We start from the raw sequence: 25,964 nt of genomic DNA on the forward strand, positions 1-25,964 counted from the left end.
CCCTTGCATGAGTCCCTCCATCAGGAACACCATCCAGGGAAGCACTGCTGTCCTGTGGGATTGTTTGCCACCAGAGATGCTGGTTTGTGCTCTGACAGGCCCCCAAAAGCCCAGGATGGCAGCAGGGCAGGAGCTGTGGGTGCCAGCCCTGCAGACCTTATCAGGTGTTTGTGGCAGCCTGGGCCCTGGCAGCTCCCCCCCCAGACAATAATAACCATTCCCAACAAGTTCCTTATCTTATCCCAGCAGCATCCCTGCAGGAGATTAGTCAGGCACCCCGGTGTCATGTTTTATCTCTAAAGCCTTGGATTTAGGCATAGCATGTGTCTAGTCCCAAAAGCCAGGTGTATTCCAGTCAAACAGATGGGAATCCAGAAACATCTCATTTTTTAATGATATACACCAAGTTCAAGCCTGCTTTAAATCAGACTCGGTCCTGACATTCTGACATAAATTGGCCAATTATTAAAAAAAAGGGTAAATGCTTAAAATCAGGGAAATGTTTCCTGAAAATAATTTTATAGGGTTCATGTGCAAGGGAGGTGTGGAGTTTTCTTCCAAAAGTGCCTGCAGGTTTTGCGGAGGGCGCACATAATTGCCAAGGATTTCACCTGATCCCTGCCTGCCACCGCAGAGTGCTGGAGCAGCACAAAGCAAGATCTGAGGCTTAAAAATGAGGTTTTATAGGAATGTACAGTCACAAAATACCCTGAGTTTGAGGGGACCCACAACAATCCCTCCACCACTGGCAGGGATGGGCAGCCCTTTCCATGAAGAAATTTTCCTTACTATCCACCCCGAGCCTCCCCTGGCACAGCTTGAGGCCGTTCCCTCTCCTCCTGTCCCTGTTCCCTGGGAGCAGAGCCCAGCCTGCTCCCAGCTTGCTGCTGTCCATGAGGAAAATCCTGCTGGTGGGGATGGGAGAAGGGAAAGATGAGCTCTGAAAGCAGCCTCAGAGCCAGAAGGAGTTGAGGAGGGGAACCTGTGCCTGCAAAGCCCTGGGGATGAGCAGACCATGACCAAAATGTAATTTATATGAAGATGTTTTGAATTTGTTCCAGCTACTTCCAAGTCAGCAATGCAGAACAGCTCCTCACAGCTTCCACACAAAGGTTTCTGCCAGGAATATGGCTGGATTATAATTACAGACCAGCATTTAACAGTAATTACTGCAATAGCTCATGTTCAGGTGCACTGTGCAATGTAATTGTGGCACCCCTTGCTGTCCACAGCACCTTCCTCATCCTGCAGCCTGGACAATTCCCACCCTGGCAAGATGTGCAGTGTTTTGGGGGTTGTCTGTGGGCTTTTTAATATGAGCACTCAAAACTGCTGCTGGCTACTCCATCCAGGATGAGCAAGGACATCCTGCACCAATGGAGCATGCAGGATCTTGGTCCCTGCTTCACCTTCAGCCACAAAACCACCCCAGGGACGTGGAGACTCCCAGTGGGGTTAATGGCAAAGCAATGGCACCAATGTAGCACCACTTCTCCAAACTCCTTCTTTGAGTGTGCAGCACCATTTGTCTCAAAACAGCTTTTGGAAGTGTCATTTTTGTTGATTAACCTAACTGTGATGGTCATGTGGCACTCAGCAAGGCTGAAATCCCATATAGGAAAAGGAATTTCAATGAACCTACAGAGAAATTAATTTCAAAGCCCCAAAGGTTTTCTTCTTTTAAAGAGTAACAAGGGATAACAGGTGAAAAAAATATTTTGAAGGTTGTTGAACAACAAGAAAAAAATGCATAGAAATACCAAGAAATTTCTGGTTTAATGATTTCACAGCAAAGCTGAATCCTGCCACTTTGTCCCACCTCGAGGACTAACAAGCCAGTTTGATGTGAACCTCAGGGAAACCTGGTGGGTTTTCCAGCCATGTGTGTCCTTCACTTCCAGATCTGTGGGATCCCAAAGAAAAAGGCACTGCAAGCCTCAATAAAGATGCAAATAACTTCAAAAGGAGATTAAAGCCTTTGTCCTGTTTATGTAAGTGATGAGTTTGTGCACCGGTAACCAAAGGGACGTCGGCTTTCTTATTTTAACCATTCCTTGAAGGTCATTTCTGCTCAGAAATGAGTTTTTTTGAAGACCTAAAAACTTGTTATATAACAAAGGCAAAGCTAGACATCAAGCCTGTGGCTGGCTGGAATTAGTTCACCTGTATCCCCCGTGTTCCATCAATAGGCAGTGCTGAAGGACCCGGCTTCCTGGCTGGAATGTTAATTATTCCCCTCCACTTCCAGGGACAAAAAGAGATTCCTTTCTCCTCCTCTCATTAACCAGTTCCACTTGCTCAGCACATTAATGCAGAGCTAAGGATGATTATACAGGGGCTCACACGAGCTGAATAAATCTGCTTCCCTACAGATGAGCCCAAGGCACTCATTGGGAACAACGAGGGTGATGCCAGAAGGAAACCCAGCGGTCCCTGCTGGAGCATCCTCCCAGCCCCACACAGCCAAGGCAGGGATAAACCTGTGGTGCTTGGGGTCAGGGCTTTGCCTTATTTCTAAAAATAACCTCACCCCCAGTATTGATTTTAAATTGTGGGCAGGTCCTTCCTTCAAGGGAGGGATTGAAATGACCTTGGTTTCACTGGAAAAATGTGTTGGGATTGACAGCACGGGAGGAAAGGCTCGTGGTTAGTGACTGGATCAGAAACTGGGGATGTGGAATGTGTGCCATGAGTGGAAATATCTGGACACCTCCCTGTGGAGGCTCTTGATTTACACCAGGAGTGAGAGCAAACTGAAAGATTCCTCTAAAAATAAGGAATAATAAAATAAGAGACTCTAACATTGCCAAATCCTACGGAACCTGCACTGCTTGCCAACAACATTAGAAGTCCTGCCATCCATCAAATCTCCCCGTTCCAGAGAAAGCCAAGTCCTCCCACTTGGCAAAGGTGGATAGAGAAATGCAGGGTGACATTCCCTCCCTTTTGAAGGTGACTGGCTTTGCATTTACTCTGAAAAGTTGCTCTGAAGGAATGTGTGAGAAGCCTGAACATCCACACTTCCTAAATACCCAGGAGTCAGGCTCTTCCAATAGGTCATATTTGCTCCTGTTGTGCATTTGCTCACAGTCAAAGCCATTCCAGGCCTGCAGACTGACAGGAATCCCTGGTCATTGCTGTACATCACTTTGCTCCTTAAACACTTCTGAAAGCAAGGATTTTGGGATAAACTTCCCTGGAGAGGCTTCTCCAAGGCCAGAGCAGGGCCAGATGGGTTGGAGCTGGTGCCAGATGGAGCGGCCGAGAAGCACCTGGAGCACCTTGAGCGGTCAATTAGTCAAGGGAGCCCCAGGGATGATTTAACCATTGCTTAATGGGAGAGCTGGAAGGCAAACAAGGGGATGGATCGATGGCACTTGAGTCAGTGCCCAGCAGGATTTGATCCTGAGCTTAATGCAAACGCCTCCAGAATTTCTCGCACACCAGTTCTTCCCGCTCCTTTACACCAGGCTACAATCCTGAAGACTTTTTTCCACAGGAAAAACAAAAGTGAAAATGTTGCCCCTCATTCTGAGCTTCTTCAGGAAGCCCTGGGAGAGCTGATCCCAAACTGAGTTAAAACCAAGGATGGGAAACATCTCCTCAAGCTGGAAGTTTGATGCAGAGTAATTTTGCTAAAACATCAAGCCTGCTTTTGGGGTGTGTCATCATAGAGAGAAAATCTCCTGTGTGTATAGAAATTTTGCACAGATTTCTTTTGTTCCTATGTCTTTGTTTACTCCTAAAGGCATTGGAGCAGGATCTGCACTTAGGAGAAGTTACAAAATCCTGGAATGGTTTGGATTAGAAGGGACCTTCAGCTAGGTCAGGTTGCTTTGAGCTGTGTCCAACACAGCCTTGAACATTCCCAGGGATGGCAGCCACAGTTCCCTGGGCAATTCCCATAGGAAAATCTGAAAAAAGTCCCCCTTCCTTCAAAATCACATTACCTCCTGAATTTTCTGCTACATTTAAGTGGAAGGAAACTCCATTTTTCCATGCCTGGAGATTTCTCAGTGCACCTCCCTGTAGCTGCTGCTCCCAAAGTTGGAGAAAGAACAGATCACGGTTGATTTCATAACCAACATTGTCTCATAAAATTAATTCACTGGTCACAGACATGCAAATAAAAACCAAATAATAAAATGCCCTTAATAACATGATCAGCCCTGAATTAGGCAGGCAGATGGATGAGATGATTGCTGGAGATCCCTTCCAACAGTAATGGTCTATTCTGTTCTGTTCTATTCTATTCCTTGCAATCCTAAATAATGTGAAAAGAACCAAAATCCAAGGAACAAAACGCACTCCATCCCAAAACCATAAGCAGTGTTATCAATACCTTACATATATTATATTAGCTATAACCTTTATTACCAATTAACAGCCATTAGAATAAAATAGTGATTGGGGAGAGCTAAATGGCCTCTTAACCACACAAGGAAAGGGCAAAGGAATTATTCTGGGAACAGCACTTCTGAATTCTGTGGGAACACTTAAATACAGCCACACACCTTGCAATCAACATCAACATCAAATCAGGGTAATTATGCCATGTCCTCTACAAGTAGCAGAACAACAACAACAACAACAAAAATTAAAGGGATTTATAGATTATTATTTCAATTAAGTTCTCCAGCCTCAGCATCAGGATTTATCTTCCTTGCATCTCACAGGATGCTGAGCAACGTCCTGATAAAAATCTTACCACCACTGTTAGTGCTACAAAAATCCACCATATTTCATACTCTCCCTTGTATCTGCAGGGTAGAACTGAGCCATCAACCTTCCCAGGAAATCCTGCTGCCAAAATAACCTTTCAATCACAGAGATGAGGGCTGTGTTATACAGAATTCATGTTTTATTTGGATTCTGCATGGAAAAGGCAAACTCAGGCACAGCAGAGAGCAAAAGGACTCTGATGAGCACTGAGATTCTGCAAGCAAGAGGCATTAAAAACTCTTCTGATTGCTCTTAGCAGCTGTAAAAAGATTCAGAGTCACCTGAACAGCAAAAGGATTTCATTATCCCGGAGAGAGAAAGATTTTACACCATTTAAAGAGATTTTTACCATCAATGATAAGCTCCTGAGCCTCTCTAGAGGTTTAAAACTATTGATAGAAATATGATCTGTATGAGAGGCCGTGGCTGCCCCTGGATCCCTGAAGTGTCCAAGGCCAGGCTGGATGGGGCTTGGAGCAACCTGGGACAGTGGAAGGTTGAGTGGAGCTCAGAGTTCAGCTGCTATTAATGACACAACAATTTAAGATGTCTAAGAAACCACAGAACAACTCTAACAGTTATTAGATGTGGAAAAAAATTCCCCAGTTCAGTGAAAACCCTCGTTCAGGGTCTGATGGATACAAATAAAAAGCCTACACAGTCTCAGCCACCTTCCAGAAAGACCTGGGGAAAAATCAAAGCTCATGAACAAAGGAGGATCACAAGGTGGTTTTATTTCCCTTTTTACTTGAGGTGATTTGTAACACTTTATGGATTTGTAACATATTAATTATAAGCCAGTAAATGTTCAGCTGATTGAGCAAATGTTACTCCAGTAAAACTTCTTGGTAAATTGACAGACAGAAAAGTTAATTTCTGTGTGTTTTTTCCCAAAAAAACTCAGCAACTAAAAAATCACCACTTTTTGTGTCCTGTTCAAGCGCCTCTATAGTTTTTAATTTTCCTTTGTAGTTTTTCTTCCCCAGTGGCCTGTGCAGAATGTTAAGTTTTCAGACAGAATTTAATGCAAAAAAATAGGGTCATATGCAAAGAATACAATAAAAATAGGGTCACAGGCAAAGAATACAAGAGCTCAGGCACGACAGGAAATGTAAATGTTAAAAATCACACAAGGGAAGATAATAACAATAAAAAAGAAGTGCCCACAATACAACAAAAGCAGTGGCAAAGCCAGTGCACTGAGCATCCCTCAAGGCTGGTGGAGGGATGGGCTGACCTCAGAGGCCTCTGCCTTTCCTGACTTCCAGACTTCTGTGGGGCTCATTAAAGGCTCCAAGCACAAAGCATCAAACACTTCAAGGAAAAGTTGGTCTCCATGGGAATAGAGGACAAACTAAAAATAACCATAAGCCAGCATTTTAACAATTTTGCAGGAGATTGTCATGGCAATGGAGAGAGTTGTAACCTGTTGTCATGATAACCAAAGTTTGAAATTAATGGGAAAGCATTCCACTTCCACTTCATCTTTATTCATAATGGATCCAGCATCTTCCACAGGAGAATTCCATGTTAGTGCCTGCAAGGAACCAGAGAGCTTGGGAGCAGCAAGGGAGAGATAAAGGACTGTGGGGATTGAAAGAAAAATTTAAAACTCCACAGCCAAAGTGAAGGAACAAAAGGAGGGGGAAAAACCCAGGGAGGAAAATGCTTTGATGGATGAAAGATTTTGGGTAGGAATTCTTGGGCAGGCCCTGGCACAGGGTGCCCAGAGCAGCTGAGGCTGCCCCTGGATCCCTGGAATGTCCAAGGCCAGGTTGGACAGGGCTTGGAGCACTCTGGGACAGTGGAAGATGTCCCTGCCATGGCAGGGGTGGCATTGGATTTCCAGCCCAGAGGAGGGCTGAGGAGGCTCCAGGGGCTGGAGTCCCTCCGCTCTGGGGCCAGGCTGGGAGAGCTGGGGGTGTTGGGTGTAAGTGACCAACCTGCTGCTCGAGCATTCAGTGAGACCCTCAATTATATTAATGGGCTCAGAGCAAAGCATGCCTCGTTTGATGACAACATAATTGTTATTTTTGTGGAAAATTGCTCTGCTCACCCTGAAATTACTATGATAGTCCATTATACTACTGTTTCCTTAACTGTTTTAAGAGGAGAGAAAAATTATTCTGAAAACAGAGTGCCTGCACAGAACACACCTTTCTTCACCTTCAGGTCAGTACAGAATGCTCTTCACCTCAACAGAGCTCCTAGTTTGAAATAAAAAGAACTAGAGGTAAACAGAAGTTCAGATGCCTAAACACATTCTTTCACATTCACATTCATCTTTCTGAATGAAACTCTTCATTGTTCAGCTGTAAAAATCAAGGTTTTCCCCTGAGTGATTTCATGTACAGTCACCATGTGCTTTGTATCTCCTGGGAGTGCCACAGAACCACCTCTTGTCCCCAGAGATGGATGCTCTTTGCTGCCACACATGAGGTCTCTAATGATGAGGCACAGAGATGTCATTTATAAGTGTAAATAGCTGGCAACAAACCTAGCATAAAGTGGACGTTCCCTTTGGTTGCTTACTAAAGTGAATTTTGGAACTATGAGCTCCAAAGTTTCACTTGTTACTACTCCAGGGTTTCTTCCTTGTACTTCTCCTCCCAAACCCTCCCCTTGGCCGCTCTCAGTCTTCTGAGAGCTCAACTTTTCAGCCCAGCTTCTTCTTTATTCCATTTGTCACTGAAGATCATTGCGTTGATGAAGTGAAACTACTCAGAGCTGCTCCCAGGAAGGGCTGCTGGGCTGAAAGTTTTCTGGAAGGAGGGGCTGGCAAGCAGAGAGGAGCTCAGCCAGCCCCCAGATCCCTGGAAGTGCCCAAGGTTGGATGGGGCTTGGAGCAGCCTGGGACAGTGGAAGGTGTCCCTGCCCATGGCAGAGGGTGGAACCTTTAAGGTTGTTTCCAACCCAAACCATCCTGGAATTCTATGATCTTCTCTCTGTACCACCAGCTCATCACCAGGAGCCCAAGCCTTGCACCCTGCCACAAAAGCTGATTTTTTTTTCCCCCAGATGAAGGATAGCAGCTCATTCTGGGAATTCAAAGGGCTTTACATGAAGAGGCTGTTGACAAATCCATTCCTGTAAAAAGACCTGGAGATGGCAATTCCCACAAGGAAATGAGCACTTCCCACCATCAGCAGAAATCCAGGGGTCGGGCAGGGGGGAAGGAGCACTGGGGGCCAGGGGAGGAGAAGGGAAAAAAGGCTGCGGCACTAAAGAGTCTTTCAGGACTCATTTATTCGAGCAGTGCCAAGGCAGCTCACTGCTGCAATATTTTCTTCCTGCACTCAGAGCCAGGGCTTTGGGATCTAATAAATCATGGCTGGCCGCAGAGACATTAAAATTCTAGCCCAGTACTGCATCAGATGAAACGGGGCCGAGTGCCAGCGAGCGCAGGGAGAGGGAAGGGCAGCCACACACACTTTAAAATAAGTATATGAATGCATTTGCATATAAGCAACACCTGATTTTGGCCTCACACCAGGCTAAGTCTAATGAAATGGAACAGCAAAACAGATCTGCAACTGGAGGATCTTTAAGGTCCCTCCCAACCCAAACCATCCTGGGATTCTGTGATTAATAAACTCAAGCGCTGCGCTTCGGGTAAGCTGATCCCCACTAAATTAGAAATAAGATATTAGGTATAAAGCACAGTAGGAAAACAGAGCCAGTAATTAACAGATCTGGTACAAACCAGGGAATTATTTCTGAAGCTCATAAAAGCCTTTTCCAAGCCTGGGCCAGCTCACGTTTCTGTCTGTACAAACCTCTGTGCTGGATCACACTGACTGTGCCCGGTGTGAGAAATAATTGTGCACCACGAGGGAAGAAAAACTCAATATTTAATCTAAAAACATTTTTGCAGAAGTCAAGCCACTAAATTTTAATTTATTACTTTCAGCCTGAAAAAACATAACAAGGATCTGACCACTTATTTGCTGTGCAAGATGAAAAAAAAAGGTGTGGGGGGAAGGAAAGGCAGCAAATATTAAGGGTTTTCAACGGATCACAAGGCAGCCTTGGAGCTTATTTGCAATCATTTAATTGAAGCACCTGGGGATTTAAGAGGTATTGAATGTGTGGGGTGCAAACATGCACAGAGAAAAACAAGCCAGCATATGAATTTGAACTGCAAGTGGCAGAAAGAAATACGCAGGAAAAGGGCTTTATTTTAGAGTGGGTGAGATTTTAACTCTGGATGAGAGATTCCCTGAAATGTGGGGTACCAGGGCCAGGAGATGTTTCCATCCTGGGTTATGAACCCCCTTCTCCAACTGGCAGAATGACAAGGGCACACTCCAGCTCCATGGAGCCTGTGGCAAACATTCCCAAATTCCCCGTTCCCGGAGGGATTGGAAAGCCACGTGGATGTGGCACTTGGGGACATGGGGCAGTGGTGGCTTTGGCAGTGCTGGGGAACATCTGGACTTGGATCATATTAAAGCTCTTTTCCAGCTTCAGTGATTCTGTGATGCTGAAATGCCAATGTGATTTTGACTTCCTACACTCAGGCCCCTTGTTCTGGAGCAGAGCAAGAGGAACTTATGAAAAGATATAGAAGTGAAGGGAACATGCAGAAAAAGAAGTTTTACATGGAAAACAATTGATCATGGCTAAAACAAGGATAAAAGAAGATGGCTCAGAAACAGACTAGAAATTAATAAACCAGCCAAACCCAGTTTAATTCTCTGACATACACCCACTAAGAAAGAAGACAAGGCAAAAGCCCTTCAGTTATCAATTTTAATACTGAATGTGTACTTAAAAGCCAAAAGCACTAGTTAGAGTTTGTCTGTATGCAATTTAAGACAGAAATCTGGGAGGGTTCATGGTTAAAAATAAAGCTTCTCTTTTCCCCAGGTGAGTGAAGAACTTCACAAGATGTGCCTGTTCTCTATAAAAGCAATTGAGACACAAGAAAATTCTCTGTTCACCTTTTATTTTCTTTAAATGGAGCACTTTTCTCTTCAAAACATGTTCCCAAGGCCATCTTTTTTTTTCCCACCTATGCTTTTTGCTTCTCTGCCTCACAATTTTTCCCCAGCCCTCTTCAAGCGTGGTCATTTAATCTTTTTATTTCTTTTCCACCGTGAGGAAAACCAAAATCAATACTGCAGCCAAGAAATGAGGCAGAAATAAAGCAGTTGCATGGACTCACCCAAGCCTGGAGGAGGAGAAGGCCCACAATGAGGTCATTTGGGAAAACAGAACATGAGTTTTGTTTGCTTTTAAGATCTGAGACTATTCTGTTTCTTCACAACACAGGGGGACTCAAAAGCCTGTAAAACCTTCCCCAAACAGTTACAAAACAGGGGGTGAGGGATGTTTCCCAAAGTTTCTATTAACTCCTTGGAAGGCTGGCATCAGTTGGACCAATCTCCAAAGGAGCTGAGTGGATGTCATGAATTATTTTAGAACCACAGAGTCATTAAGGATGGAAAAACCCTCCAAGACCATCGAGTCTAATTGTTCCCCAGCACTGCCAAGGCCACCACTGGCCCCTGTCCCCAAGTGCCACATCCACATGGCTTTGGAACAATTCCAGGGATGATGATTCCACCATTGCCCTGAGCAACCTCTGCCACTCACAAACATCCCTAATCTGACCCCAACCCCTCTGCTTCCTTCTCTCAAACAGAAAATTACTCCTCCCTCCTTCCCTTAGTGGCTTTATGCTTTTTACAACTTCAAAAAAGTCCCTGAGTTGATTCATTAGGAAGATGGTGATTTATCCACTGTTGATCTGAGTGCTGAAACTCAGCAGCTCTCAGCACTGAGGAATTCAGCAAGCTGTTTGGAAGTATTCCCGTACGAAAATCACGCGTTTAAACATGAAAACAATGAGAGCCTACACAAGTCACAGCTCATTCTTCTCCCAGTCAAGTAGGATTTTCCTGTCTGCTCTATACACACCAATTAATAAACATGAAGAAACGCCAGAGGAAAAATATTCACTGTATCCACTTCATACATTTTTAATCACCCTGAAATCAATTCAACACCCTGAACATGGTTTAGAATTCCTGTTTTACAGACCCGGTAAGCGATGGATCGCCTAATTAAATCCAGGAGTGGCATTTCCCAATCAATGGAAAGGGCTGACGTGCGTGCACATCTTAGAGCAGAAGGAGAAGTAAGGAGAGAGCGCCTCAACCCTGCCATTTGCCCTGTGTTCCTCAGTGCTCCCTGTGAAAATGCTGAGGAATGCCAAAAAGAAAGAGAAAAAATATGAAGTTCATCCCCTTTCACAGAGTAGTTGTGAAAGAACATGGTTTGTGTGGCCTAAGAGCTGATCTGCCACCAAAGGCCCAGCATTTCCAGAGAATACAGCCAAATTTTAATTGTAAGTTAATAAGGGAGGCTGAAATCATGCCTAGAATTATCTTTGTCCCACAGAGAGTATGCAAAGGAGGATTACAAGCCGACAGCAGAAATCCTATCGGAACATCCTTCCGTCGCCTACAACATCGAAGGCCACTGACTTTCAACATCACAATAAATTAAGGGAACAGTCAGGAGTAAATGAGGTCACTCCTCACATGTGCAGTTGTGTCTGAGGTTCAACAATGAACACAAATGACAGGGATTAGGGCAGGAACACACGTGAGAATCCTTCACCTCCTGTCCGGCCAACAAAACCAATGGCCCGAGGGCACAGATTCCCTCTACTCATCATTATGTCCAAACAAATGCTGTGGTTTCACCTTGGGGAAGAAAAAAATGACAAAACTTGGGAATTTTCAACTTGGGAGTGCTGCAAACAGCCCAACTCAGGGATGTATCTTGCTCTTCAGGAGCATGAAGAGGTCCTATGCAAGGAAAGCCCCTCTGCTCTGGAGCCAGGCTGGCAGAGCTGGGGGCGCTCACCTGGAGAGGAGAAGCTCCAGGGAGAGCTCAGAGCCTTGCAGGGCCTAAAGGGGCTCCAGGAGAGCTGCAGAGGGACTGGGGACAAGGCATGGAGGGACAGGACACAGGGAATGGCTTCCCAGAGGGCAGGGATGGATGGGAGATTGGGAAGGAATTGTTCCCTGGCACAGGGTGCCCAGAGCAACTGCCCCTGGATCCTTGGCATTATCCAAGGCCAGGCTGGTCACCGGGGCTTGAAGCAGCCTGGGACAGTGGGAGGTGTCCCTGCCCAAGGCTGGGGACTGGAATGGGATGCTCTTCCAGGTCCCTGGCAGAAAGCATCCCAGGATTCTGTGAGCATTCTGCCGAGCAGGCGGTGCCGCAGCAGGACCTGAGGAACGCTGTGCTCTGGAGCGACGTGACACAAACCCCCCGGAGATTCCCCAGCCAGCTCTGCATCCTTGGCCTCTTGGATTTTATTACCATCTATTATTTAGGAATAACTGCGCCGAACACAGAGCCAGCCTAGCAGAGGTTCATGAATCACAGCATCTTATCAGCATATTAATCAGCTCCTGGGAGGGAGAGGGGAAACGGTGTGAGCTATCACAAACACTTTATAGTTTCACGCTTGAAGTCAAACCAGCTCCAGGAGAGACTGATTCTTCATCCCTGATTCCACACCAATGGGCTAATCTATTTACTGCAGCACTGGTGCCTTCCTGCAGTGCAAGGGTGCGGGGAAATGGGAAGGGTAATGTGCCAAAGGAAAACCAGGTGCTTCGGCAGCCCCCGTTTGGGGCAGGTAAAGTGAATTGTACCAAGAACAAAAAAAGCAAATTGGAGGCCTTAAATAAATTAGCCTCAATTAAAACAACAGCTTACATGAAGATCCAACTTAATTACAGTCTGGTTTAATTAAATAGTAAACAAGGCTGAAACGCTGCTGCTGATGTTCCAAAATCCGTGGAATTAGCGAAGTGCAAGCCGTCACCAGCCGGGCACGAGGAGCCAGGACTTGGAGCACAAAGCTGGCACTGGGCAGATGCAGCTCTGTCTGCAGCCAGAATATTCTCCCTGTGTCACCTTCCCTCAGCTCCACAGCTGCTCATCCAGCAGCAGGAAACACTGCCAGCAGAAGTTTTCTCCTCCTCTTTCAGTTTCCAACAAAAAACAGGAAGGAGGGTGCAATTCAACAGATCTGGGAGTTCTAAGGACCCCAAAAATGAGACACAAGAGAAGCCACAAGTGCTTAATAAATCCCTTAGTTCAAACACATGGATTGTTTTCATAAAGATTTCTCCTATGAGCTGAACAATTCTGATTTTATCTCCCCAAGTAACTGTATTTTAACACTTCCTTTTTTAAACGTAATTATTATTTCCCATAAAAATCCAGCCAATCCAGACTGCACTTGAAAAATGGTTTAGGAAATAACTGTCCTTCACACTTCCATTAAGGAAGATCAAAATGGAAAAATCAAGAATCTGAATAAACGGATGCTTCATCAAGTACTTGAGTATGTGCCAAGGATTTCCCATTCTCCCTAACTCAAGGATTTCCTATTTTCCCTAACAGCCAATCTGGCAGAAAAAACTGGATTATTTATCTTGCAATAGACCTCCCTCCCTGCTCTGCCAGGAAACAACACAGAAGTCAGAATGAGAAGAAAATCATTAAAACTCAGATTAAAACTCATTATTTCAACCTAAAGCTACCATATAAATAAAAACAATAAACAAAATATTAAGTAGTATAAAGCATTCACACTTAGCACCAAAAAAAACCCACAAAAGCACAGAATTCAACCTGCCAGTATCCTGATTACTATCCCTGCTTTCCTCCTGCCTCTACCCCATCTGAGTTTTATTCCACAGCTCTTTTCATAGCTGCTCAGACCACCCTCAGGAGTTGCCTGTCTTTTCTCCACGGAGGCTAAAATTTAAATTTTCTCCTCCTCATTCGCTATAGAACTTTGAGTCTTTCATTACATATTCAAACAAGTTCAGATTAAAAGGGTTTGTGATACTATTTGCCCAGAAAAAAAAAAAAAAAAAAAAAGAAGCTCTTCTGTTAAGTGCTTTCTGACTTCTATTTTGGGACTTCACTGTAAGAGTTCAGCCCACTGACTCCTTACCTTCCACCTGGGCAATGGAACAATCCAGCAGGAATATTCCTGCTGTGCTGTCCCACATTTGTTTCTTTGTTTTACCACTGACATAACTGAGGACCTTGTTTTAATTTTCCCAGTCTGATCTGCCTCCAACTTTTTCCTCCAAGATTATCCACCACTGATTTCAGTGCATTTACCACAAATTCTGGAAGACAAATGCCCGAAGGATGGTTTGGGATGAAACCATGGGGGCCACATCCTCCTGATCCCTGCATGGATCAAAGCTGGCGCAAGTTGGCCAAGTCAAATTTTACAGAGTTAAGGGCACAGAAGGAACTTCACAGTCATCAACCAGCAGGTTACTTTAGAAGACAACATCCCATTAATGTTGGCACTTGACTGATTCCAAATGGAGTCCTGCAGAATTCATGTGTTCAAGCCCAGGCTGGACAGGGCTTGGAGCAGCCTGGTCTTTGCAAGGTGTCCCTGGCCATTGCAGAGGGTGGAATCAGACAAGCTTTAAGGTCCATTCTCACCTAAACCATTCTGGAATTCCATGAATCCCTTCATCTAAAGCAGAATTCTCCCTCTAAAATTATTCTAAAAAAGGTCAAGGTCCAAATTCTGACCAATCTGCACCTCAATATTTATATTAAATTGTCTTATCAACTGCCAGAAAGCACCTGCTAAGACACCCAGGATTGTATGAAAGCAGATACAGAAATGTACATTGAATGGATATTAAGGTGGAGCTTTAAGCACATGCCAAAAAAAAAAAATCAAAGTAAAGTGGGAGAGAAGTAGCCTCTTGTGCTGGAAAGCCACAAAATTCCTGTTATTTCCAGAGCAGGAAAATAACTGTGCACTTATGAGCTCGTTCTATCACCCAGGCACTGCTGGAGTCCACAGTCCTCTCACAATGGGGAGATTTTTGAAGAGACTTTTTCACAGAGATTGTTGTTTTTTTTCAAGCCTCTCGTGCTTTGACTGTGAGACCAAAGTTCCCCCAAGCTACAGTATCTCCAACAAAGCAGCTGCATAAATTGGAATGAGAAAAAGAAAGGATGAATAAAAATGGGGCAAAACGCCTTTGAGGAACTCTCTGCTCTGCAGAGTCTCAGACAGGGCTCCTCACAGCCCCACTGATCCACCAGCTGGAAGGGCTGCCAAACTCAACCAGAATATTCCATGCACAAAGCAGCTCTGAGTATTTGATGTTCATTCCCATCTGCTGGTGACCACTCTCCTCCACAAAATCACATTCCCAAATAATTCCACACATTCGGTGAAAGTCAATGCAAATAGAAAGCAGGAAGCCCTAACACAACATGACACCCAAAAGCTGATTACATTCCCCAAAATGGCATAAAAAGGAGTTTTCCAGGGCTGATTTTGTAAGGGGGTGACAAGATCAAAGCAAGTCAAGGTGAACATAATCCACAGGGAAAACCAGATACACCTGAACTGGGATTTTCTTTTTCCAAAGCACCATTTCTGTCCCAAATGAATTCTTTCCATATCAGTACACTTTAGATCCCCACTAGTTACATAATTATGGTAAACATCTTTATCAAGTACTAAGGATGACATTTTTAGACAACTCAGTCCTAAAGAAGGTTTCAAACAGAAAACAGACTTGCTCTTCCACATAGGATTAACTCAACCAAAGCATAACTTGAAATAAAAAAATCAGTCAATACTGTAGCTTAAGTCACCACCTATCAAAATACCTGGATGTTCTCCAAAAAAGGGGATCTTGGCTGTGGGATCCTCTTTTCCACAGCTGGATTATTCCAGCACGTGCACCCCAGTGGTTCAGGAAAGCCCTCCTGCTGGACTGTCCCAGCACCTGCTTGCATGGTTGTTAATCTAAAGGAAAAAGCCCTTTGGATCCTTTTCCTTAGGATTTCCAGGGTATCCTCTTTGCATGAATTCAGCTCCAACTCTTCTCACCACCCTCGCTGCGCTGGCTTTGCTGAAGGGCTTTTCCTGCGAGTCACGTTCCCATCCGGCTCCCTGATGGGAAATCTTTCTCCCTCATTAAGGGATCAGCCACCACCACACACAGAGATCCAGGAAAGTCCCCAACCCCTGTCCTACCTGTATAGGCCATGTTCTTCGGGTTTCCATAGGGAGCCCCAGGTTGGACGGGGCTGTAAACAGGATTCATGCTGGAAGACCGGGAACTCTGAGGACAAAAGAAAAGCAGAGTTGAGACGGTTGCCTTAGGTTGGCTCCCGAGTCGCTGTCTGTGTGCAGAGCCCTGATAGCATCACCCTGTTAGAATTCCAGACACAGACAGCTGTGAAGGAAGGGATTTACAACCAGACGTTCCAACCAGATAGCATATTTAATAATTCAAGTTTTGGATCTCTCCGCTAATTCCCACAACTTCTCCGGCACTGCATATTCTGCCTACCAATGCACCCGGAGTAGATTCATCCTCCATATCCCTGGGCTCAGGACTCATGACCCCACTTCCAGCTTGAGATGAACAAAGAGGAGGAGCCACAAAGTCAGGCAAGGAATTGTCCCCCTTGGAAGAGCGAGCAGTTCTTGGGTGATAAAACCAACCGCACCGAAGACCTGACCTTTCAGAGAGCAGCAGATGAAAGATCATTTGCCGCTGGCGAGATGGAGAAGGGCAAGTCTTGGTGAGCTTTCAGCGTGAGCTGACTGTGAAAACCTGGAGGCCAAGGCTTGGCTCCTGTGTGGGGCTGGGCAGGGCCACCCCCTGGTCCCACCCGTGTCCCACAGGGAGACTCCGTCACGGAGCTTCCCTGAGCGAGGAGATTTCGGCAGCCCTCGTGCTCCCCTCGCCGATAAAAACCGCACAGCAGGGTCAGCTTCTTGTGGGTTTTATTAGGAGGAAAGCAAGTGACTTGGGAATTTGTGTCTCCTAACTGTCAGTTAAGCAACTGGCTCAGTTAATTATCTTAATGAAGCACATTCTCAGTTCTGATTAATGGGAAAATCAGTCATTAAGCTTTATTAGGCGACGCATTTGTCTCCGCAGCTATCTAGCGGTAATTTCACACCAGAACCAAACCCATCTTGCTTCAAAATCTGGGGGTTTTGTTAAAATGTGTTATTTTACAGTTCATAAATAACACCATTCTCTCCAAACAAGTCCCTCATGATAGGGGACACAATTTGTTACATCATTAACTCCTTTCACTTTACCTCGGGAGAGTAAACAAGTCAAACGTTACGTGTTAGCACCGATTGACTTGACAACAATTAGTGCTTAATTAATTAGCTGTCCCTCCACCCCCAAGTTAGCACTGAAGGAGCCATTCTCAAAGGAAAGGAAATCAGGGTTATAAGCAAGTGGGAAGAGACAGGGAGACTCAGAATTCCATCAGTGGCTTCACTAACACACAGCATTAAGAGCATTAAGAAGATCTTTAATAAAATCAGCATAAAACCAGGCTGCTCAGAGAAGTGTGGCTGCTCCATCCCTGAACTGCACAAAGCCAGGCTGGATGGGGCTTGGAGCATCTGATCTAGTGGAAGCTGTTCCTGCCCATGGGACTGGATGAGCTTTAAGGTCCCTTCCAACCCAAGCCATTCTGTAATTTTATGGAATAAAATTTAGGAGGGTAACTCTTCACCTTTCCATTGTTCCTCCCCAGAAACCACCCAGTGACAGCTGGACCTGCTCCCAGGCAGGGCTGGAATCACGGCTGCTTTTCTAAAGTGCCTTTTCAAAGCCAGCACCATTTCATTTGTACTCTTGTGCATGTGAAGAGTATTTAAAAAAAATCATAATTCAGGGGAAAACAATGACAGAGTATGTGTGGCTTGCATTAGGTGTTGTACCAAATGGTAAAAGCAAAACACTCTTATTGAGAAGGATGAAAGAAAATGCTTTTTATCCCAGATAAAAAGGTTGTAATCGTGGTGGGGGCTTGAGAGCTTGTGAGGAAGAGGTTTGTGCTTCCTCCCTGCTTTGTATGCAGGGTGGGATTTCCAGACAGCAGGAAAGAGCCCCTGCAAACAGCATTTGGGAGGGATGATTTTCTCTCCCATTCTGCAAGACAATGCTATCCGAAAATACATTTGAAATTCATTGCAGGCACCATGTTGTGGCATTGAAACAGCTACACTGAAATGGGAATAAAACAGGATTAGCAAAATTAAACCTTCTGCGCCGCCAGAACCTGCAGAGTTCGCTTGTGGCCATGAATGCCCAAGAAAAAGACTACTAAAAATTAATTATAAACAGACAAACACCAGTGCTGCTCTATTACAGGAGCTTCCAGTGCTCCCTAATCCCTGAGACAGCCACGCTCAGTTGCTCTGAGAGACTCCAGCAAGGAGTAACTCCAGCAGGAATGCCATGGGAATAAGCTGCTAGCAAACAGTGCTGGGATATTTTGTGCCTGTAACCTGGTTACCTTTTCATCTATTTTATCCTTCCTGTGAAAGTGCAGGACAGGCTCCCATCACACCAGGGAGGGCAAACAGAGCCACAAGGGAGGGCAGGAATGGGTCACTGTGGCTTGGGCAGAGCTGGGGAATGGTTGGACTCCATGAACTTGGAGGGCTTTTCCAAACTTGGAGGGCTTTTCCAGCCTAGGGGGGCTTTTCCAGCCTTGGGGGGCTTTCCCAACCTTGGAGGGCTTTTCTAGCCTTGGAGGGCTTTTCTGATCTTGTAGGGCTTTCCCAACCTTAATGACTCTGTGATTCCATGAGTGTGTCCTCCACCTCTGGGAATCAGGAATCACCACATCTCCAAACTCCTACAGACACAGGACACCAGGAACATCTCATTCCTCTGTTTTCCTCCATCACTGGTTTACTTGGTGCCTTGGTGCCCAGATCCCTCCATCTCCACAGGAGGTTTTGCAACCCCTATCATTGTGGTTGGAAAAGATCTCCAAGATCATCAAGTCCAACCTCTGGCCCAATATAAAAGCTAAAAGAATAAAGCAGGCGTGGAAAATCCAGGAAGTTAACGAAGTTATTATCATTATCTTTTCAGAACAAAGGAATGAAATCTTTACAGAGAAATAAATATATTTTGCAGGGTTTTTAAAACAGTGACATGGACAGGTTGATCTTTCAGGCTCTCCAAAAATTAAATAGCAGCTCTGAATTGAAAAGAAAAGAGTAAACAATGGAAAAGGGAGCTGTTCTGAACAACAGACATTTTTCCATTTTCTTTCAAGTCATCTCTTGTGTCAAGGTGATTTTCCCTTTAAACTCCCATTGCCTTGTTTTTTGTGCCACTGGGATGCAATGCCTTTTGAGAGCCCCACTCCTTACACTCTGGAGAGAGGGTACTATTTTCTCTATGTGCCAAAAGTAATTTATTTCACATCAGGTGGCACAGAACCAACATGAGAGAGTATGAACAAAGAAAAGAGATACTTTTCTTCCTTGACCTGCACATCACCTCTTTAAATGAATTTTATACAAATTGCATGCTAATAATATTCAGCCAAAGTCTCCTTGAACATGAAAAGGCCTCCTGACCTTACACTCCATGCAAATTCCACTAATTTTCTGACAATTTTTCCCTTAAGTCATTTGAAGCTTGACCCTCACTTGGGATCCACCAAACAGTAATTAAATTACCTTCCAATTCATCTGTTAAAGGTTAATTTAGGCAAGTTACAAGGGTATATCCCACCTTTCCCCAAAAAAGTCTGGGACAGTGGGCACAAGCTCGGAGATTCATTACCACAATGAGCAGCTTCTTCTTAAATTTATTCTTTTTTTAGTGACACCTTAACTTAAGAGTTGATTGAACACCTCACGTGGGAAACAAAATATTGAACCTGTTATAGAAATGTAATAGGGTTTTATATATTTTATATACATATATATATATATATGGAAACCCAGACTGGTTTGGGTGGGAAAGACATTAAAGATCATCCAGCTCCAAACCCTGCCATGGGCAGGGACACCTCCCACTATCCCCGGTTGCCTTCTCCTCTCCAGGTGAATGCCCCCAGCTCTCAAAAATTTACAGTCCTACAGCATCTTCCATTAGATCCACCTCTAAAACAGGACAGGAGCACTCAGATCTTCATTGAGGAGAACTCAGGAGAGTGTCCTGGGAGACAAAACCCCAGGGAGCCACATTCTCATCACCTGCTGTTTCCTCTGAGATGAAGAACTAAATGATCAGTAAATTACTGACATCTCTAACAGCAACAAGCCCTTTTGTCTTCATTGTATGAAAAATTAAATGGATAATTTATAAGCACAAAGCAGCTCTTTACTTTGGAATTTGCTGACTTCAGACTGGCCAAAAAATAAATGCTGAGGCAGGAAAAATCGCGACCTTTCATTTGCTGAAGTTTACGATCTGCTTAAAAGCCAGAGGATCAAAAAATGATAATTCAGTTATTAATTCAATTTCATATTATAGACTGCATATTGAAATATTGTCAAGGAAATCCCTGTCCTCCCTGAAAAGGACTAGGAAGATGGAATCACTTGTTGCACAGGTGAACCTGAACGTGATGGCAAAATACCTGCACACTGTGTTTGCCTATTTGAATTAGGCAGAGCTTACACAAACACCCCTCTGAGCCTAAACAAATGAGAAATGATTGAATCATACACTCACAGACTGGTTTGGATTGGAAGGACCTTAAAGCTCATCCAGTTCCAAGCCCCTGCCATAGGCAGGGACACCTTCCACCAGACCAGGTTATTCCAAGCCCCAATCAACCTAGCCTTGAACCAGCTCCCCCACAAGAAATTTCAGAATGAGAAAAACCAAAAGATTCTGGCACAGCTGGGGTTATATTAGCTTGTTTCCAGAGAAGAAAATGTCTAAATGCAGATGAATTCTGTGCTGCAAATTCCCAGCCTTTTATCTGCAAGTCTGATGGGTTTCACCAGCAGGTAACCAATAAATACATGTATTTTTTAAAAGATCTAACATATCTGCCCCAGTGAGTCCCAAACCACTCTCAGCAGTTCTCAAACGATTTCCTTGATATATTCCTATTAATTTCTCTAACTTGAGGCCTTGCTGACTTTCCCTTTGGAGATGAACCCTGCTGTAATCTTGTACTTGGTATTCCCCAACTGAGCCACAGCCTCCTCCAGCTGCTTATCTCCATCCTTTTGTCTTCCCTACCCTACTTCATTATGTTCTGCTGAAAAGGCCTCTTGGAACACACAGCTTGAAGACATCTCTCTGCTCCTTCCTTTCCACAAGCACTGCCTTGGGAGATTTGTGTTGGCCACCAGGAAAAGCCTGGATTATAAACATCCATCCCACAACATCACCCAGGCACTGCAAAAAACAAAATAAAATATTCTTAGTTATCTTTCTTTTTTGAGCCTTCTTGATCTGCTTCAGACCTTTCTCCCAGCCAACCACTGCTCCCTCTCCTTAGAGAAGCTGCACTGCAGGAGTCAGACAGAACAACCAGGCACAAGAGTAAAATCCACAAAAAGACAATTTCTGACACTAATAAATACAATCTTCCCCCCTTCCAAGCTCTTTAAAAAGATGAAATGATTGATCACCTCTTTGGCTTTGTTTTACAGATGCAGAGAAGATGCGGGAGCGCAACGGGTTCAAGGGTGGGCTCACTGGGAGCATTGGAATAGGTGGAATAACCATCCCTGGAAGTGTTCAGGGAACACTTCCCTGTGCTGTTCCTTGGCCTGGGTTCACAGTTGGACTCAATGGTCTCAGAGGGCTTTTCCAACCTAAATGATTCCATGATTCTAGGGTAAACCAGACCATACTAGCAGAACCAGGATTCAGGTGTAATACCCATTTTCCATCACATTATCCTCACAGACAAGCTTTAAGTTATGTTTTGCTCCAAAATTTCCAACCACTACCACTAGTTACCCTCCCTCCGTTTTTATAATTACTCCCCCCAGGATGGGAGAATCCCTTTGAAGCCATATCCCAAATATTGAAAACATGACCCCTTCCCATGGATCACAACAGGATAAACATCTACATTTGTCTGGGAGTCAATCACACTGTACCAAGCTGGCACATCAGCAATACAATATTCCTGGAATTCAAATCAGATGAGGGCAGAGATATCCTTTTAATAACAGATGTGTCAGGCTTCCCTGGGCTTTATTTGGTCAAATCTACTGTGCTGCAGGTTTTGGCTGTAATTTGTCACTTCCAGCCACGGTTGTTCCTCATTGCTCTCTAACAATCTTCACCCAGGTCCTGTCTTCTGGTCACTTCTGGGATTTCTTCTCTGGTCAAGACTGGAAACCCAAGGCAGGATGGAGGAGCAGCTCCAGCCCCACTTTCCTATCAGGCAGCACAGCAAATCTCTCCCTGTCCTCTTCTCTTCCTCTGCTCATGTTGATGGATGGACCCAGATGGACTTAGAGACTGGGAAACGGGAGGATGAACAGCGCAAACAGAGGGGATCAATCCTCCCTAATAGTCCCTTCTTCCTTAAATATTTTGGAATCTTGGTTCTGAAACAAAGCAGTACCAGGGAAGATGAAGGAGGGCCCAGGCTAAATCTGTCAGCAGGAAGGGAGCTTTGGCAAGAAGTTTGTTTATCATCGTCTTTTTGTAATTTTGTGTTGGCAAGAGGCTCTGTGTTAACAAGCCCAGGAGCCTGAAAGTCTTTCCCATCCATAGGACAGGCAGACAGTGGCATTCCCTCACTCCATTTGGAAAGCAAGAGACATGGAAGGAGTAAAACAGACTCCAGATTTATGCTGGGCTTGATGTGCCCCACCAAAACCTAGGAAATACACAGGGCAAATCAGTACCACTTGAAAAATAAGCAAAAGGAGTTGGTGACGTTTTGGGAGAAAGCTGCCCAGTGATGAACAAACAGAACTCAAATTAAGAAATTAAGAAAATCATAACAATCATAGGCAGAGCACAGCAGAACAACACATAACCAGCACAACAGAAAGCAAGCTTACACAGATGACCACAATGGAAACCTTTAAATGAAAGCTACAGATGTCTGTGAAGCTGTCCCAGGCCTCAAACACAGGTCGAACATTCCATACAGGAATTACCAGAGGTTAGTGGCAGACACTGTATGAGGGACAGCGGCCAATAATCAGTGCATGTACAGCATGATCCCTAACACATGCAATATGCACTCAATTAGCATATCCATATTTCACAACCACTGGAAAAGCCAAGAATTTTCCAGCCTGCCATCACAGAAGATTTGGAAGTGCTTTTATTCACCTAAACATTCGTGCAGGTTTCCAGTGAATACACCCAGCCCAGGAGGCCAAAACCAGGAATGCTGTTGCAGCAGCACAAAGGAAAGGGCTGAAAGGCCACAGCAAGTCAACAATTAACACTTTTCACAGATTTCTGGACATACCTTCCCGAACTAAAGAGTGGGAAGAGAAGTTTGAAGGAGCTCACAGATTGAAGTTCATATCAGGAAAAAAAAAAAAGAACTAGTAAATCCCTGGCCTGTGATGGCTGGAAAACCCAGCTTTGCTTCCTTGTTTCCCATCAGGGGGATGAAACGGGTTTGGGGAATGAATGGCATGGCAGAAATTACAGATCAGCCATTCCCTTCTTCCTTAAAATAGTAGTGAGTGCTGAGAGAAAAAAAATGTTCAAAAAGTCCTGGAAGTGTCTTGGAAATATTTAAAAGGAAAAGATTAGTGTGAAGCAGCCAAGCAAATATCTGCCTTCCCACATGAACATCTGTACTCATCTCAGACTAATCCCTCCTGGCTGCAAGGTCAAGGAGCTGAGGAGCCATTTGAAAAACCAGGGCTTCAGCATCTGTGTAGGTTAAACAATCACAAAATGACAGAATGGTTTGGGTCGGGAGCCACCTTGAAAATCCTCCAGTTCTACCAATTCCATGGGCAGGGACACCTCCCACTGTCCCAGGCTGCTCCAAGCCCTGTCTAACCTGGCCTTGGACACTTCCAGGGATCCAGGGGCAGCCAGAGCTGCTCTGGGCACCCTGTGCCAGGGTCTCACTTCCCTCACAGGGAACAATTCCTAATTCCCAATATCCCACCTAACCCTGCCCTCTGGCAGTGGGAGCCATTCCCTGTGTGTCCTGTCCCTCCATCCCTTGTCCAGCTCTCTTGGTGCCAGGGGAACATTTGGACTCAATGTCCTCAGAGGCTGTTTCCAAGTTTAACAATTCCACATCTGTACCTATGACTGATAATTTAATTATTCTTAGAATTCAGTGTTGGTTTTACGACACACTCAGGTGTAGCCAGAATAAACCCACCTGGTTTAAGCACACAGAGCTGTCTGTAGCCTCACAGCTTCATATTACAAACTCTACAGAGAAAAAGCCTTTTTATATTGCACAAAAGATCCCAGCACACATTACACAGCAATTCCAAGATTTACAGTGCACACCCTTATTTGTGCCTTTTTGAAAAAGAAGGAAAAAAATCGGGCCTTTGATTTGCAACCAATTTGTGACACATTTCTTTTCATGCTGATAAGCCTCATCTCTGCACATAATAAGGCTTTTTTCTGCCATCATTTCTCCCTAACAATTCAATTTTCATCTTAAATGAATTCTATCAATCATACAACAGGTGCACATCACCTACTCAAGAGACAGATTTCCTTTCTCCAGATTTCTCTGTCCTCTGACAATGCCTAAATTGATAATAACTGTGATAAAACCCCCAGTCTGGTAAGGGACTAATTTTGGTAAGATTCTCTCTATTTTTTAATGAATTCACAAGTTTTTTTTTTGCCATGCCTGGAAAATAAACTCAGTATTCCCAGAAGACGTTTTGTGAAATACTGGTGGCATGTTTTTCATTTCCTTAATAAACAACAGCAACTGAGTTCCTGGTTTCTGTTCAATGATTAATTCAGCTTTAAGAGATGATTCCAACAGCAAGGAAGAACTAACAGGGGATCTAGAAGGACTTAAATATATAATAAGCAGCCCAGGAGGCAGCACACACTGTGGGTAGGAGAGAAACCAGACTGGATGTGCATCCTCTGGAAGTGCAGTTCTAAGATACCGGACAATGTGACCAGCACAGGGAACACAGGGAAAGCACAGGGCAGAGCCTGGGCAATCTTCACAGGAATTGCCAGGCAACAGGAGTGAAAAAAATGTCCTTGAGGGAAAGAAAAGGAGGGCAAATTATGAGAGTAGCCACGACCTCTACGATCTGGAGAGCCTGGGAATACACACTTCAGAAAGAACAAATGTTACACAGCAAGGCACTTCCCAAGGTCCCCCCTCTCCCTCTATGCTTTTCCCAAATTGACTTCTTTCAATAACTATAGAATGATCTGGTTATTCCTTTTCAATTAACAATATGCCTTTAATCACTTTTGTAATATATATTTTATATTTTCATTTCTTTACCTATGTGAATTTAAACACAATGGTGCCTGCATTTAGAATCAGAGTACAGTGAATGACACTCCATAAAGTATTTCCACACAAATTTCCCAGGGCACAGGGGTCCCTCACTGGCATTAGTGGGGCTGTGCCATCCCACCAGCATCCCTCAACGTGCAGAACACCCCTAGTGCAATGCCAGAGGAAGATGGAAGGTACACAAAACAAGGAGAGGAAGATGCACTTCACATCCCTCTGTTTTCTCTGGAAATTAAAACCCAGCTGTGCCCAGATTTCAGTATCAGCACAACAGTGCCAGATTTGTCCTCCCAGTGTGGCTGAGGGCTATGGAAATGTAATTACAAAGGCTTTTAGGGTGGCACTTTTCATTTCCCCCTCAGGCAGCCTGTTTGCCACAGGCAGCAGCTCATCTTGTGTTCTGTGGGTGTTTGAGCCCTTGGCAGGGGAAGCCCGGGTTTCCTCTGCTCCCACTTTTAGTTTTTAAATGAACACAGGTATTTCCAACTCAGTGTGGATGAGCTGAGGTGAAGCTGCCATTGATGTTCTCACATCCCTCCTTTGTCCAGCTCAGCCAACACCAAAAGCAGCTCTAAAAACATGAAATGTGTGCCTGCCCCACTCCTGGTCTTTTATCTGATGTGAAATATCTGTCCACTGGCTGGAAAGAGAAAGGGAGGTCTGATACTGAAGGACAGGAACACCATTTTGGAAGGATTTTATTCTGCATTTTCACAGGAGGACACAACATGTTGGCAGAAGCTAAATATTATTATCAGCAAAGGGTTCTTCACCCAGATGGAGCACTGGGATGGGCTGGGAGAGCTCCAGGAGTGTTTGAACCCTGCTTTCATGCACAGGGTGGGATTGTTGGGGTGTCTGTGCAGGGCCAGCAGTTGGATTTTGATGCTCGTGGGTTCTTTCCAGCTCAGGATATTCCATGATTCTATGATCTGCCAAGGCAGCCTTGT

The 25,964-nt window shown here is 44.6% G+C and overlaps 1 protein-coding gene across 5 annotated transcripts in view; it reads right to left on the reverse strand.

Moving 5' to 3' along the window:
* Window positions 1-25,964, reverse strand: part of FAM168A (family with sequence similarity 168 member A) — a 123,753-nt gene that overhangs the window by 43,184 nt on the left and 54,605 nt on the right. For all 5 annotated transcript variants that reach the window (XM_030962903.1, XM_030962887.1, XM_030962895.1 and 2 more), the window contains one exon: window positions 15,791-15,878. In XM_030962903.1, the coding sequence (XP_030818763.1) occupies window positions 15,791-15,860 (70 nt within the window). In that variant the 5' untranslated portion in view covers window positions 15,861-15,878. The remainder of the gene's footprint in view (window positions 1-15,790; window positions 15,879-25,964) is intronic.

Source organism: Camarhynchus parvulus, chromosome 1 (assembly GCF_901933205.1).
Source record: "Camarhynchus parvulus chromosome 1, STF_HiC, whole genome shotgun sequence".
In the NCBI taxonomy this organism is placed as follows: domain Eukaryota; kingdom Metazoa; phylum Chordata; class Aves; order Passeriformes; family Thraupidae; genus Camarhynchus; species Camarhynchus parvulus.